The sequence below is a fragment of the Schistocerca cancellata genome, chromosome 10 (assembly GCF_023864275.1).
Source record: "Schistocerca cancellata isolate TAMUIC-IGC-003103 chromosome 10, iqSchCanc2.1, whole genome shotgun sequence".
Classification (NCBI taxonomy): domain Eukaryota; kingdom Metazoa; phylum Arthropoda; class Insecta; order Orthoptera; family Acrididae; genus Schistocerca; species Schistocerca cancellata.
The window spans coordinates 53,019,672-53,037,012 of NC_064635.1; the positions used below are offsets into that span (position 1 = coordinate 53,019,672).

General features: G+C 39.6%; 1 protein-coding gene across 5 annotated transcripts in view; it reads left to right on the plus strand.

Annotated features, from left to right (window-relative positions):
- LOC126106779 (zinc finger matrin-type protein CG9776-like) overlaps positions 1-17,341 on the plus strand; it is a 268,248-nt gene that overhangs the window by 203,004 nt on the left and 47,903 nt on the right. For all 5 annotated transcript variants that reach the window (XM_049913158.1, XM_049913157.1, XM_049913159.1 and 2 more), the window contains 2 exons: positions 6,392-6,690; positions 16,302-16,571. In XM_049913158.1, coding sequence (XP_049769115.1) covers positions 6,392-6,690; positions 16,302-16,571 — 569 coding nt within the window. The remainder of the gene's footprint in view (positions 1-6,391; positions 6,691-16,301; positions 16,572-17,341) is intronic.

A 17,341-nucleotide genomic window follows, 5' to 3' on the forward strand; every position in this document is an offset into this window, starting at 1 on the left:
TCAAAAGATGATGATGATGATGATGATGATGATGATGATGATGACGACAATGCAGAAGCTTTGCCCCATTTGTGGAGTGTGGCTGCATGTCTTCCATTGCCACCTCACATGCAATTCATAGTGGTCCAAATTGCTTGAGGCTGGTCAAATCCTGGGGCTTCTCTGGTTGCAGAGCAGTCTCAGGCATTGTAGAAAACTATTTTGTTGCAAACATTGTTTCCAGTCATCAGTGGCATTGAATTCATTTTCAGTAATAATCCTGGCTGTGTTAAGAGTGGGATCTCTCTGTCTCAGTCTGTTTTGCTCCACGGGTAAGACATCACTTCAACATTGGAAGGTCGGGATTATCAATAATCTTCTGCTATTCACATTGTATTGCACTCTTCTATCTGACCTTGAATGGTGGAACGTGACTCTAGTTAGGTAACCAGTATATGGGAGTAGATTGTATGGACCACTGACTGTGTGTGTGGATTCATTAATTTGTGCATCTGTCTTTTTGATTTATGTACCCTCAAACAAGATGGATGCACAGTACTATGTTGTCGAGGATACCAATGTAATTGCCAATATTCTCAGTGGCTGCTGGTGATCCCCAACTATTTCCACAGAGCTTATAAAGGATATTTTTTCTGCTTTTCAGCTTAGCAGATTTTCGCATCAAGCGCTCCTTTAAGAAAAGTGTCCTGTCTAATGTGATCCCAAGGTATTTTGTGTTGACATTATGACAAAGTTTGTCTCCCTCAAAATGGACGTCAAGAGCTAATCTATACCGTGAATAAACACTGGCAAAGTGACGGTGTGTTAGAAGTATTGCTGTGTGATAGTGCCAGTTAATGTTTCATTGTAGTGAATACAGAAATTGATTTGAGTTTTGTTTTATTTTTGCCTCTCTCCTATGTCTGTAACAGCAAATCCTTAAACTGTCATACAGAAATGACCGAAAAAATTTTAAATGTACATAGGGAGAAGGAAAGTTGAAATTTTGGCAGTAATTAAGAAGTACCAACTATCTCCTGTTTATTCCATTCATTTAATTTTACAAGAAAGCTGTTGCCCTATGTACTGCTGCTTTACACTCTAAACATAAATCTTATAGAGCTGGCCAAGGATTTTGCCAATAATAAGGTACTTAGTTGTATAAAGTTAACGATCTTGCTCTGGAAGATGTAGAAAGTAATGCCTGAAGATGCTTTTGCTGTTAGTAAGCAGATGTTGTGTGTCACCTCTTTCAATGAGATACCGTTTTGGTGACTTGTGCTTTTTTTATGTTCAAGCAGCTTTTAATTTAATGTCACATAGCCTAGTGGGCCTTATCACAGACATACCCACTGGAGAAAAATCTGAGATGGTCACAGGGAATTGAATGTGGGACCTTCGCATTACTATACTCTGTTCAAAATTACTTTTAGGTTTAGCTGCTGCAAAAGAAATAGTGGGGTGAGGTGCACTTGGGAGGTGAAGAACGCATTTTGCCAGGCTAACGAGATGTGTAACTACTGTGAGCAATGGAGTTGCTAAACCCTCCCCATAACCACATTTTCCGCCTGCATTGTCTTTCCGGTGAATGCTGCTTGGCATCACTGGCCAGGAGAACCCGTCTCGAGTAGTTGTGATGCCTGGTGCTAATCTTTCCATTTGATGCCAGTTTGGTGACTTGTGTATTGATGAAGACAAGATTAAATGATGAGAATAGAGCAAACACCCAGTCCCCAAGTGAAAAAAACCTCCAATGCAGCCAGGGCTGGAACCTAGGATCTAGAGGCAGCAATGCTAACCACTAGACTGTGAGCTGTGAACACTGTGTTATTTGTTGCATGATGTAGAACAGCATCCGAAACAAGTTTGTCAAATGTTAAAAGTAGAAACCCAAGCATGGCTCCCTTGGTCAGGGAGCTGCATTATAAGGTCAGTTGAGAGAAAGAGTTTGGATGTTACGAATCCCTCAAGAAAGAAAGAAAGAATGAATGGAGGACCACATACCTCAAAAGAACTACTCCAACTTTGAATATAAAGAAGATGCTAGCCTAAAGTTTGGGAAGGAAATGTATGAGATAAGAGAGGAAGTTGGAAAAAATTGAAAAGAAAATGCAGGAAAAAACGCTATATAGATAATTGTAGTAGCAAAATAGATTCACTTAGTGAGGATGTGATGTCTTCATGTTTACAACTATATCCCAGAAAGGAACGTATGACACCCAGCACGTTTGTTACCCTTAAGGAAGCAGTTCTTTTTTGGGGCAGTGGCACAATATTAGTTACAGTTCTGCAAAACCTGTTCTCTCACTGTAGACAGTTCTTTTATGGAAACAGATGATATAGCGTTTGACTAATCTGAAAACATAATTTCTGATTAATTATAAAGCTAGCAATATGTTTCTCACAATGAAACCAAATGAAAAACCTCTTAGCTCTCAGTTTGCAATCGAGTGTGTCACATTTGCCTCAAAATCCCTCATGTTAGAAATCTCTGTCAGAGTTGTGGTTTGCAGCTTGTGAAAATATGACTTACTCTTACAGGATGTATATGCCCCGGGAAATCCGGGAAAAACTCTAGAATTTTTTCATCCGGGAGGAAACCGGGAAAAACCTGGGGATTTTTTTAGAATTCCAGGAATTTTTCATTGTTTTAGTTTTCAGTTAAATTTTTGTAATTTTGACTGGTAAGAACTGATACTCTGACAAAGAATTTTACTGTATCCTGCCACTGCAAAACAATACTGCAGCCATAAAACATAAACAAGACAAAAAAAACTCAAGTTGCAAAGGAAATGTGCCATTTACAACAACGAAACACAGTGCTCACACAAGTGTCTGCCAATAGTGAAACATGTCAAAGACTTTTAGGATGAAGACTATGCAATTCTTCATAGCAACTAACTGCTTCTGATGACCATGGCATCACAACTGTTCACATCAGGTCCGTTTGAAGAACTCAGGACCTTTGCCTTTCGCGGCAAGTGCTCTACTGACTGAGCTATGTGAGCGTGACTCTCGATCTATCCTTCCATCGGTGCCCCATCTCCTACCTTCCAAACTTCACTGTAGTTCTCCTGTGCAACTTGCCGGACTAGCACTTCTCGAAGAAAAGATTCCACATGAGAGATCTTCTCTAAAGTGTGGAACTGGCTGAATTATAGCTGTGAGGGTGGGTTGTGAGTCGTGCTTAGGTAGCCCATTTGTTAGAGCACTTGCATGCGAAAGGAAAAGATCCGGAATTTGAGACTCAGTCAGGCCTATAGTTTTAATCTTCTCGGAAGTTTCAGATTTAATGTTACTTGCTCACCCGTTGTTAATATTTCATTACTGACAACATTTGGTGTTGGTTGTATTTGGTTTTGTGATGGCACTAATTGTTTACAGTGTGTGTTATTTTTCTGAATACAACATCTTTGTCTCCTAGTTTTAGCCTCTTATCTTTTCCTATTTGTGTATTCACGCTTCTTAACAGTGATGTTGCTATTGGTTGACTACATCATGTGCCCTATGCGCTGAAGATCTGCTGTCATCAGATGGCGAGATCACGTGACATCAGCTATGACTGGCTTACAAGAGCATCACATTGCAATTTCACTAATGTGCTGCAATTGGTGGAACTCGAATATATACTCTCATAATACGAAAATAGGTGCCATAGGTGTTGCTGCACCTCGAAGCTCGTTCCAAAACAAGCGTGTTATTAAAAAAGTTTCCTGCTTTTTGAAAATTCACTATTGTTATCAGGAAACACATTTTCACAAATTTCCCATATATCATCTTAAAAATATGTCTGCAACTGAATGGGTCATCTTTCTGGTGAGTAGCAATCTGTCCTCCTAACATTGTTGATATTCCAACTTGGAGTTCCCATTGTTTCGTTAAAACAAATATGTACTTAGCAGAAGAGTTGCAGACTGGAGACTACCCCATCCCCACCCCAAAAAACAACCTATTAAACATCTGATACAAAGCAAAACAAAGTCCACTGATAGGCAGTTGTTAACTGAAAGAGGCCTAATAGCCAGAACAGCACTTCATGAAGCATTTAACTACTACAGTAAAAACATATTATTATATTACATATCCCAAGACCTTAAGATTTTTTTTCCTTTTTCAGAAATAGCAATTCATTTCCATTGGGAACTGTCTATGGTGTTAACTGTTTCTATTACCTGAATACATATTGAATTGGACTTGTGTAATTTTATATGTGACAAAATAAATGATAACACTTATAGAAATGAAAATTATTAAAAATCTGTTAGTAATGTAAGAATATATTTGGGAAGATGTAACACACAGGAATGAGGTGCTTTCTTTGCACATCCTCTCCTTCCTTATATTCATTGTGTCCAACAAGAATACTACACGATAACATAAATCCCCATAAGTAATCAGCAGTAAATGTCAAGGCTAATAAAGTAATAAGATCATTGATTTTTTTATATATTGTTCACAAGAGTATATGATTTTGTTATTGTTTTCATTCCCCAGACTGGTACATAAAATAATGATTTAATCCTGTGGAGTAAAAATTTGTGTCGTGCTAGGACAACTTCTTGAGGTACAGTAATGGTTTATTTTGTCTTACTCTGTGTAATGGAAGTGAGCAAGCAAAGATGCAAGCAGTGGCAGAAATTTATATCCCCCCCCCCCCCCCCCACACACACACACACACATTTGCTGCCAAGCAAAATCTATGTCTGTGAATAGGTAGTTCTTAATTGGAAGATGCCTAATAGCTGGAAGAGAGCTTTATGAAGCATTGAACAACTACACTCTTCTTCTTAGTGTGTCAATTACAGCCTTTTGGATGGCATTTGGATGAAATTTAGCACATCACCATGGTGAACTGCTGTTGGGCTTCCTGTCTCACATTACAGTGCCTGAGGAGATGATATAAACGTGGCAGTGAAGAAAACAGTTCATTGTCTGCTCGGCACCACACGCAGAGGACACACCACGGAATCTTCAATTTAACAGGACAGTTTTACTTTGGCCAGTTCCTACACAGAGACAAAGGGGCAACTTCTCTTTTAATGGTATCCAATCACATTTCGCTCTGTGCTGCCCACATTGAAGTCTCTCTCCTGCCTTTGACTTCACCAGGGGTGTGGTCCTCGAGATAAAGCCTTTCCTGCTGTGAAGACACTGAGTGACAGCCTGTGAAGTGTGTGTATACTATCAGTGTTGTCTTAGCTCCTTACAGATATTACTATTACTACCCAAACAATATCACAATATCATGGGGGTGCTATTGTGGCCATAACTCGAACTTTCTCAGTTGGAGTTGGTATCGAGCTTTCTGTCACGTGACGGCAAGTTTGGCAAAGAACGATGTCGAACTGTTTTGAATGGTGAGATGACTACCACACGGGGAAGCATATTCTCCTACTAAGTAACATGAGGCTAGAGCCGATACCTGACTCAAGTGTTGGCTTGCTCCCTGGTTTGTACTTCCGTGTTTTCTTAAAAAATTGCTTCATGTTGTGACCTTCAGTCTGTCGTCATTAGAACCCAGTCACAAATAACCCCTAAGCTTTTAGGGGAAGAGCTGTGACTGACAAGGACAGTTGTCAGCTGTGGAATCAACTTTTTGAAACCATTTATACTGTACAAAATATCTGGTCAGGTGAACATGCACAACAGAGGAAAATATTTATAGAATAAAAATCTACTTCAGTTACCAGTAGTTTTCTTAATTTATTCCATGACCAGTTTCAAAGCTTAAAGCTTCATGTTCCAGTGCCACCAAATAATTGTGGGGAAGACAAGCATGTGACAGTTGGGCCAGTCAATCATGGAGAATCACACCCATGTCCAACAAACACATGGGAGCTTAGGACCAGCAACCACAGCACCCTCACGGACATCATGACACGGAGTCACTTCTGTGTCATACTGCCCCGGTGGGCATTGTGGCTGCTGGTCCCACACTCCCATGTGTTTCTTTGATGTGGGTGTGATCCCCCACCGTTGAGTGGCCCAACCATCACACATTTGTCTTCCCGTAATAATTTGGTGGCACCGGAAGATGAAGCTTTAAGCTTCGAAGCTGTTCATGGAATAAATTAAGAAAATTCCTGGTAACTGAAGCATATTTGTGATCTATAAATATTCGTACTGTGATGTAGGTTGAGGTCCCAGGTATCACATCCTGCAATAATTCACCCTGGTGGGCTCTTGATGTGAATAATTTGGGAGTGGAGGGGGAGGGGGGTGGCAGTGTAGTTTGGTGCTCTAAAGTTTTAGAAAAGGCTGTTACACAGACTGGTTATGTAGTGTAATGGCTGAGGTACAGTCCTCAAGTGCTAATCTTTATCAAAATGACTTTTAGCACCAATTCCAATGTGTGTCAACAACCTGTGCCAATAACTAGACTGGGTTCTGCCCGCGTGTCTGTCTGTTGCAGGAATGGAATAGCGTGAAAGACTCTGCAGTGAGTGAAGGGGACAAGCAGCTGCTGAGCCACCTGAAGGAGCGCATCAAGCAGCGTCAGGAGGAAGAGGACAAGATGGTTGCCAGTGCGGCCGCTGCTGCCGCCGCTGCTATCGCAGCAGCAGTGAACGCTGAAAAGGTGAAGGAGAAGGAGGAGAGGGAACAACGTGAGAAGGAGAAGGAAAGAGGCAGAGAGAGGGAAAAGGATAAAATCAGAGAACGTGAAAAAGAGAGAGAAGTTGCGAGCCGGAGGGAGGAACGTGGCCGTAATGTGTAAGTTACTAGAATTTTTCTCAAATGACGTGTCGAGAATTTTCTCGTATGCAGATAGTCATAAAAGTTTTTATTATTGGCACAAAAAAATTAAGCTCTAGTCATATAACCTCATGACTCTTTTAGTCTGTCTTTGTATAATCACCTGTGAAAGGTGGCATGTTATTCCCTGGGATGGAACTTGGCTGTAGAATATTGATCACAGTGTGACATACTTCTGTAAACTATTTTATATTCAGACAATGCAGCAGCAGCTAATTTACTGACAGATTTGTACTCTATTTTATGTGACAGGAAAATGAATGTGGTACAATTTTTATGGTTGTGTGACATGTCTGACTTGCTCACTTCATTTTAGGGACAAGTTTTTAATGTGTTATCGAGACAGCTGCCTCACCCATGTTTTTGTAAGTGATCAGCCAGTCACATTTCCCAGTGTAGTTATTTTAGTTTTCCTCTTTTAACTATCAATTTCAGAACATTTATTAATGGAATTTTCCATCAGTCCTTGGCAGAACATGATGATAATATTTTTAATAATAATAATAATATGATGTTTTCCTTTATAATATTATTTTACAGTATCTTAACCTTTTAAGTGTCACTGGGGAATGCATATACCACTAGTCATATTGCTGTTTATTGTTTTATTTACTACTGGCAATCCATGTTAATGGTATTCATTTGTTCAGAATAGTTTTTCTGACAAGTATCATTTTATGTTTCTAAATTGGTAAGATTGAGATATCAGCAAACAAGTGAGTAATGCATACCTGCCAACTCTGCTGATTTAGGCCGGAGAATCCAAGTGTTCTGCTATTCACCTGTTTCCTGATCATTCCATTATTTTTTCCAATTTTTAATTGATTATCATCAAATCTGAGAATTTGTTTTGAAAATCTGCCACTTCAGGTTCTTTGTTTGATAGTCAGAAGTCCTTCACTCAGTTGTTTTTACTGCGCTTTACTCATTAGTTGTTTTTACTCAGTATGAATATTCGAGTTTATTGAAATCAGGAAGTCCATGCGATCTGTCTCTCAGCTTTTATTTTTCCTCTTTCCAGCGCATTTTGTAGAATGTATGCTCATATTGCACAGTATGGTGCTCTGTTTCGGCTTGGTGTGTGTGTGGTGGGGGGGGGGGGGGGGGGTCATTGTGCTTAAGTGTAGTTGCTTATTATTCAGTGTTTTTATAATCAGCAGACTGGATGGGTATCAGTGTTATTTTGTAACCTGAATCCCTGAACGGCTTTAATGTTGTGTAAGTGGCTGTTTCAAATGTATCACATTGTCATAGTCATAGTATTTTCATTCATTGTTTTGTTTTTCATTACAGTAAGAATTTCTTGAAGCAATATTCGGAAAATTTCCATCCTTTTTTTTAGTCCATTTCGTTTTCATTGCCATATTAACATTTGTGTATTACATATTGGAAAAAGTGATTTTTCAAGGCACATGGAAATGAAAAAGCACTCAGAAAAAGTTTAATGGGTGAACTACAATAAAAAATACAAAAAAAAAAACTAGAAATGGATGTTAAAAGTGTCAGGGTGATAAATGATGTTTGAAGGCACTCATATTTGGGGGAGGGGGGGGGGGGCAACAACAATCTAGTATCGATTATGTGGGCTACGCTGCAAATAAAGGGTATGAAATCGATGTGTTGGGTAGTTCTAGTGTTTCCATTTGTGTTACAGCTGTTGCATAGCTTTGTGATATCATAGGGCAAGATTCACATCAGTTGTCTCAGAGTTGTACTGAAAAATCAACTGTATTTTTTTTTTAATCATTCATACCTCCTTATTTTTTGAAACTGAACCTTCTGATTTTTAATTTTTGGAGGTTGGCAGGTATGGTAATGGTACAAATATTTACTGGTAGTTTTTGAGTCACCCATCTTCAGAACTGGTTTTGTGTTGAGTTAATGTTGGTCACCTGCACCTCACTTTCCTGGCAGCTTTTGACGTAAACGATGGTACGTGAAGTTCACTAGAACAGTTCCTGCATTATTTATGTATAAAATCAATACAGGAGTCATATGTAAGCATTTTCAGGATGAATCATCTAAAACTTGCACAACAAATATTGGAGAAATGGAAAGTGCTGTAGATGTGCAGTTTTCAGAGAATGGATCGGTAGCCGTGGGCTTGTATTGAGGAGGAGGAGGATGAGGATGAGGAGGATGAGGATGATGAGATTAGTGTTTAAGGCCCCGTTGAGAACGGGGTCATTAGAAACGCAAAATTTGGATTAGGGGAAGATGGGGAAGGAAATCGGCCATGTCCTATCAAAGGAACCATCCTTGCATTTGTCTTAAGCACTTTCGGGGAATCACAAAAAAAACTGGACACGGATTTGGACTGTTGTCTTGAACACCAAGAGTCCAGTGTGCTAACCACTATGCTACCTCGCTCAATGGGGGCTCGTATTGTTAGCCAATAAGCAGATTTTTGTGCAAACATATACTTTTTTGAAAGGAACAATGCCTATTGACATTAACAAACTAAAAATATGGTATATGAGAATGCCAGTGGTGTTTGTTACAGGATTCTGGTGTGAGTCATTTATGAGATATCATATTTTGAAAAGTTTCCACACCGTCACTTATTTGTGCCATTCAACCTGCGTAGTTGCTAGGGACGATGTTGTTATATTTGCTTATAATGTGCTTGTGTGTGACACCCTTAAGTTCCTTGTGACTTGCTAGCCAGTCTGTGTGTGGCAGTCCAAGCAGGTAAGTCAGGCATGGATAATACAGAAAAAGCAAACATGCTCATGGTGTATGTACAGGGGTGTATGTGACAAGATATCCCAATAGGTCAACCATCTTGACTATTTATCAACCTCTTCAACCAGTTACTTGAAAGTGCCACTGTAACACCTAGACAAAATAACAGAAGGAAACAAGTGATGACACAAGAGGAAGAAATTGTTGTTCGTGCTGGTGTTGCAGTTGATCTGTACTTTAGGTACTGCACAATCACACAAGGAAGTGGCAGGAGTCGGGCAAGTGTCCTACGCATTCTCCGTTGATGTAGGTTCCATCCCTATCACATTTCTCTCCATCAAGAGCTGCACGGAAACAAATATGAGAATTGTGTTAATTTCTGTGTATGGGCATTAAGACAGGATACTCCAAATCTATCATGTATCTTGTTTAGTGATGAAGCAGCATTTACCAATCATGGCCAGGTAAACCACTAAAACATGCATTACTGGTCTGTTGAAAATTCCCATTGGATTTGTCAGATGGAATATTGACGTCCATTGAATGTTCACGTGTGGTGTGGAATAGTGAGCTATCAGCTCCTAGGCCCATTTTTCATACCTGGTACACTGAACATGTGCAAGTATCACAGCCTCCTAAAAGACTGTCTTCCACAGATGCTAGAAGACATTCCTCTGCAGCCTAGGAGGAATCTGTGGTGTCAGCATTTATGGCTGCTTGGACATTTCCCCTGAAATGCTAGTTGTTCCATACCAGACTGGAAGTGTGTATTACTGCTAACCGTGGTCATTTTGAACACAACTTGTAATCCTTAATTTTCTTGTTACTTGTCAGAATCCGTATAACACATGTATGCACTTATGTTGTTCTTTAGTGTCTGCTAGCACAGTTGTTGTACAAATGTCGGTGTGGGAATTTTCCAAAATATGATATCTCATAAAAGATTCGCACCAGAATCCTGTAGCAAACACTACTGACATTCTAATGTACAATACATTTACTTTATTAATGTCAATAGGCATTGTTCCATTTCAAAAAGCATGCGTTTGCACAAAAAATACACTTGCTACATATTATTACAATCTGTTTATTGGCTAAAAATATGAGCAACCAACTACCAATCCATCCTGTGAAAACTGCACATCAATAGCACTTTCCATTTCCATGATGACTGCAGTGCAAGTTGCACGTGCTTCACCCTGTATACATCTAGTTTTCTTCCTCACCATATATAGAACTAAATATGTTGTGTTGAATTCAGTTCCGAGTTACATCCAATTTTATTGATTATATGCTGTGAAATGCTGCTTCTGATGAAGAATGAACATTGCAGATAATATTATTACACAAAGTCTCTCACAAATATTAGCTGCTGAGATATAAATCGTTTCTGTTAACAGTGCACATGAAGGGTGGTTACTGATTATATGTAACATGACAAAACAGTGTATGTACACACTTGAATATAATAGCCATACTAGTTACTAAGTTTTTGTTCATCTTTATAGTTTAAGGGATCGTATTGGCATTTACGAATGTTTCTTTCGCTCTGTAAGAATGATGTTGTGGAGATGGCATAGGTCTGTGGCAAATGAAGTCGTGTAATGAACAACTGGAAAGAGCTTATGGAAGACCATGTAGAAGATTCAGAATTTGGAGGAGGCTCAGATGCAGATAATGTAACTGCTGTTCTACCATTTCAAACACTAGTACAGTAAGTCACAGTGTCTCGTGGACCTGTGGATAAAACTTCCAGAACAGATTCAGCAGGTAGCGTAGACAGTTTGCTAGTACTTGAAGCAGCATTTTATGAAAGTTGTTGGAAGCCTCCTGCAGAAATACTGAACTGTGCTGCCTCTATAACAGTGCATAATTGCGAAAGTGTTGCCGGTGCAGGATTTTGTGCATGAACAGACCTCTTGATTATGTCCCATAAATGTTTATGAGAGACCAAATCATTGGCTTGAATTGTCTGGAATGTTCTTCAAACCAGTGTCAAACAAATGTGATCTGCTGACATGGCACAGTATCATCCATAAAATTGTATTGTTGTTTGGGAATGTGAAGCCCACGAATGGCTGCAAATGGTCCCAAGTAGCTGAACATAATCATTTTCAGGCAATTATCGGTTCAGTTAAACCAGAGGACCCAGTCCATTCTATGTAAACACAGCCCACACCATAATGGAACCACCAACAGCTAGCTCAGTGCCTTGTTTACAAGCTAAGTCCACAGCTTTGTGGAATGTGCACCACTTTCAAAACCTACCGTCAGCTCTTACCAAATGAAATTGAGACTCAACTGACAAGGCCTTGGTTTTCCAATAGTCTAGGGTCCAACTGATATGTTCATGAGCCCAGGAGAGGCACTGCAGTAGATGTGCCATTAGCAAAGGCCCTCACATCGGTTGTCTGCCGCCGTAGCGCATTAATGCTAAATTTTGCCTCACTGTCCTAACAGATATGTTCGTTGTACATCCCACATTGATTTCTGTGGTTATTTCAAGCATTGGTGCTTGTCTGTTAAATAGAATGTCCCATTTGTCCAGCTCCAACTGCCATTTCATGTTCAGATCTGTCAGTTCTTGCCTTGCAGTCGTAACCACATTGGAAAACTTTTCACATGAATCATGGTAGAAAAAATGACAGGCCCAGCAATGCACTACCCTTTTACAATTTGTGTAAATGATAATACTGCTGTCTGTGTGCGTAGCACTATCCCGTGTGTTTTGTCACATCGACATATACGCTTGGTATATAGCAGTTGTGAACCCCTTTTCTCTGGGATATGACTTCCTCCTGAGGACATCTGTTTGCTAACAGAAGTTGACATTGATAATTTCCTGCAAATTCTTTTTAGACTTACCAGTGAGAGTACCATGTCTGATTTTGTGCTCCTGGTTCATTGGTATGAATATTTACCCCCCATAACTCGTGGTGGAGTGAGGAATACATAATAAATTGAGCACTTTTACTGATTTCTATTCCCAAAGAGTACACACTGACGTGCATTTTGACTGATCTGCTGACTAGGTCATTTTTACACTAAAGGCTGTGAGATACTGCAATTGTGCAAGTGACCGTGAGTGAGGTTGGGAGATATGACATGTAATTCTGCAGGACTTCCACCTCCTCATTCTACGACTTTTTTAGCAGTTTTAACCACATTCGTTCCCACTAATTTTGTTAAGGGTGCTGCTAACCTTGCTGTTGAGTGGACATTAAACAAGAAGAATTTGTGTTTGCTCACGGCATACCTGTTTTTCCGTAGTTATAATTAAGTGTAGTTCGTGTTTGTGCACGGAGACGAAGCAGCTGTGTATGGGGGTGCAAGCGGGAGGGAGGGTGCACTTCCCTTCTGATACCCACATTCAAAATATTAGAGCATTTACCACACCTTCAATATGTAAGCCACGCCGTTGCCAGTGACTGTTGTCGTCACTGCCACGTACATTACTGATCTCCTGAACAATAGTGCTATTGGCTTTCATAATTTTTTACGGGATTACAGTAATTGATGATGAAGGAACCTTCTTAAGTTGCTTAGGAAGTTCTATTTATTCACTGATGATGACTAGTTTAGGACAGCTTGTCCATTATCAGATCATCTATGTACGCCAGTTTTGGATTATGACTAGGCATGTATTACAGGTCACAAAACATGTCAGTGTGGCATTATACAGTGTAGCGCCAAATAGCTTTGAAAGATAACAGAGGAAACTCTGTGGCATTTGCATGTGTGTTTCCTGCTAGCAGCACCATCTGTGTGTTCGAGTTGGATACTTCGCTTGTGATGTCTGTGATTCCTTATTTTATTTGCTTGCATACCAGAATTACTTAGCAAGTTTTGCATTTCTTATGCTGTTAGTATGTTATGTTAGCTAATAATTTGTTTAAAGTGTAGGGTTAAAGAAAATGAAAGCAAATGATTCTGTACAGTTTATGTGTGTAGAATACAAACACAAAATAACACCGTCATGACATAGCAACATGACATAACTTCTACGCCTATGCATGTACGCACTTAGCATTTTGGCCTATTTATTAGTTACTTTCTGTAGTTCTTTTTGATTTGTGATACTGAGGAATCATTGTCTTATTTACAAATGCTTTGATAGAACTTCACAGTACTTCTTTGCCAACAACAAATATTAACTATTATACAGGCCTTCTAATTTGGCACATTCATTCATGACTAAGCAAACCATCTTGGTTCTTACCCCATAAGTGCTTTCAATAACACTCAATTATGTCTAAAAATTTCTGACTTTTATATGGCAAACTCTGCGCACAAATGTTGGGGAAAAAGCACTTTGTTTTGGTCGTATATCATCATCTGTAAATGGAAGTTTTACATTTTTCATGATACAACCCACTACTTGCCCAGCCCGTAGCATAATTCCTAGCACTTGTTTCGATAGTCCTACATTCATTGATACTGATATCAGCATACACAGATAAATAAACATTGTCTTCAGCAGACATTTCACCCCCAGATCCAATGAAATGTAGTTTTTTCAATTTGTTTAATTTTACTAGAATGCTGCTGTGTCTGTTCCACATTTACTGTCTTGAGAGGGAGTTACTGTTTGCTGTTACTGTAACCCTATATGGCACACACACTCCCTCTTCCAACCATTTTGCAGTTTTACAAAGTAAGCCAAAGTATCAAATAAGTCTTCTGAGGCTCACAATGTAAATCAGCTGTTCACATCCAGTTTTAGTTTCCAATTCAAGCCGCTATGATGTGCCAGGGATTGCTGTCGCACATTTTAGGGAATTGTTTCCACCATCATGTTTATAAGCTATTTGCTAGCGCCAGCACACGCATCGCTATATCTCAAAATGTACCTATTTACGTACAGTCGTGCATGTGTTTGCACTACATTGAATTCTGCCACGTTGACATACTTTGTGATCTGTAATGCTTGTCTTGTAACACGAAATGAATGTACACGGATGATTTGGTCATGAATAATCTGTCCAGAACTGGTCATCGGTGAATAAATAAAACTTCCTACGCAGCTTAAGACTGTTGTGCTTTAACAATCACTGTGAAAATGAATTAGTCTGTCATTGTGTCAATAGTTATTACCTTTGAATTCAGGGTGCATGTAAATCAGTTATAACTTTTATTTATGAAAAAGGTAGATAACATACAGAAATGGTTGATACAGTCCTTAATGCAATATGTCTTTTAGTTTTACTTACAAATATTCAATGTGGCTACCTTTTGTAACATGACAAATGTCCCTTCTGTAATCAGTTTCCCATCAAATACTAAGAAGCAAGCCTGATGATGTTAGTGGATTAGGGTTACCCATTGTTGCAACTCCGTAAGCAGAGGACAAACCCTCTGTCTTTAATGCAACCCACTGGGGTCAAATCGGTGTTTGTGTTGGCCAGTATATTGTTCCACCACGCTCATTCCAAGTCAGCACATTCCTACACAGTTACGTGACAGTGTCACAAGGACAATGTGGTGGCACACTGTCTTGCTGGAAAATCAATTCTGTGCCCATATCCTGTTGTAATTGAAGCATTAAATAATGCTCAACCATGTCCAGCATGATAAGCCAGTTACAGTTGACTCAGCAAAGAAAAAGAGACTGTAAAACTTGTTACAGTTTACAGCACAAAAAACACTTATTGTAGGTGAGTCCCATACATGTTCGATTATGTGACACGGTTTCTGCTCACCCCCTATGCGAGCATTATGCTGTATTTATTTCTGAATTGTTTCTGAACTGTAGTAGTGGATTTGCATTCATAAAACCATAAACAATACTGTGCACACTTTGCACCATTGTACAACTCCATGATGACTGTTGGATTACCTCATTTGTGTATTCCACCTAGTGGGAACATCACGAACTAACAGTATTACGTGAGAATAAAACTTGAAGATACACTGCATATAGTGCTGTATCAAACCTTTCGATAAGTTATTTACCCTTTTCTCAATTAAAGATTACTTTTGTGTAACTAATTTATAAACTCACCCATATATGAATGTGGCTGTAAAAAGATACCTACTTGATATTGTAATATAAAACCATTCCCTTACATGTAATGTACACCACCCAACCTGAACATTCTGCTTTTGTGAATATTGTTTTGCTGTCATGCTGATTATTGCGAGAAACCTTAAGTTTTATCTCCACTCCAGAAATGATGATTGGCATGTAACAGATGCATGTAAGTCCCATTGAAGTATATAACAGACCTCCCATTAATAATGTACTTTTTTCTCCATCTTTATCATAAATCATTGCTTCCTTATGTGGAACCCAGTTGCTTATTCAGTTATTTTTTTAAAACATCATTTTCACTGTTGGGTGCTCACTGTTCATATTGTGGGAATAACATCTTCTCTGAGTCACACATCTCTCAGTATTGTCAATTTCCGTCGCAGCTGCTTCACAGAATGTTCTGGATTTGTAAACTGTGCAGCTACCTTGTCAACTCTGTGGCCCACCACCGCCGTCTTTCAAGGTGTATGTATGTAATTGTCAGTAACACATAATGCAACGATTTTCAAATGAACAGGACACTTAACATCAGCCTTATTCTTTATAAACTTGTACCCGCAATTCTCTCGATATTATCTGAACAGAGTCAGATGAAAAATGTGAATGCGGAGACAGCCACCACATGTGCGAGCCAACTTCTTCTCCCACCACGCAGAATGTCATAGATTGTGCCACATCTCACCAAACATACCCGTCCAAATAAGGCTGATTTTTCTACTCTGTTCTGCATGCCACATTGATAGAAACACTGTCAGTTTAGCAGTTCTGTGAAAATTTTAAATCATTCTGTTAAAAAAAAACTGGAAAATTTCAAAAGAGTTTTTATTTTAACACGCTTTTTCATTTGTTTCAGGCATGAAAGGGAAAGGCGGCGCAAACGGGGACGTAGCCGCAGCGATTCACCGCCCCCGACACGCCGTGGGGAGAGGGAACGTGAGAGGGACCGTGACAGAGACAGGGAAAAGGAAAGAGAGAGGGAGAGAGAAAGAGAAAGAGAGGAAAGGGAGAAAGAACGAGAGAAGGATAGAATGAGGGAGAAGGAACGGGAGAGGTCCAGGAGTGGCAAGCGATTGTCACCTGCCAGGAAACACCCCTCTGGGAGGATAGACCGCGAGGACGAAAGGTATGTGGCTCTCAGCTCTGTTGCACCTTTCCCAGAGCCTGTTTCATCATTTCATTCAGTTCTGTGTCTGTTTTATAGCTGTTATGCCTATTACTATTGTGAAATTTCGTTATTTGTGACAGATTCCATTTGCAGGCGAAGTGGCGACTTGTCTGGAAAATTGGGAATTCCCAGGAAAAATGTAGTGTATTCTAGGATGAATTAAAGTGTTCTTTGTCACACAGAGATGTTCCGAGACATTTTATTACAAATCACTCCGTGGTTGTGCTTCAGAAATAATCAATTGTAGAGTTACTTATCGAAAAGTAAAGAGGTTCATTAAATTGTAACATTTTGATTACCTGTGGCAAACTTTTTGTTGATATGGGGAATCTTCATTATCATCCCAGGTTTGTCAGGATCCAAGCCCATTTCCCATTATGTGAGAGTGAGTGTATCAGAGCGCAGCTTACACCTGAGAATTTATCACATATAGCTGGGGCGGTGTAAGAGGATCCCTGACAGACACAGTGGGCTGAGAGCAGAATCTTTGTGTGCCTACCTCAAAGAATCCCAGTATAAGGACAAGTGTGCGATTAGAGTCAGATTATGTGATAGCTTTGAAGAGAACAGGGACGATGGCTATCCTTTGATACCAGTCAGTAATGTAGTGGGGGAAGCTTTGAACATCTCTACTGTGACAGTGAAGAGAGAGACAAAGGGAGAGGAGAAGGGTGCAGTTTCAGCTGGAAGCTCCGTTCTTGGGACACCTGGAAAGACCAGGAAAAAAT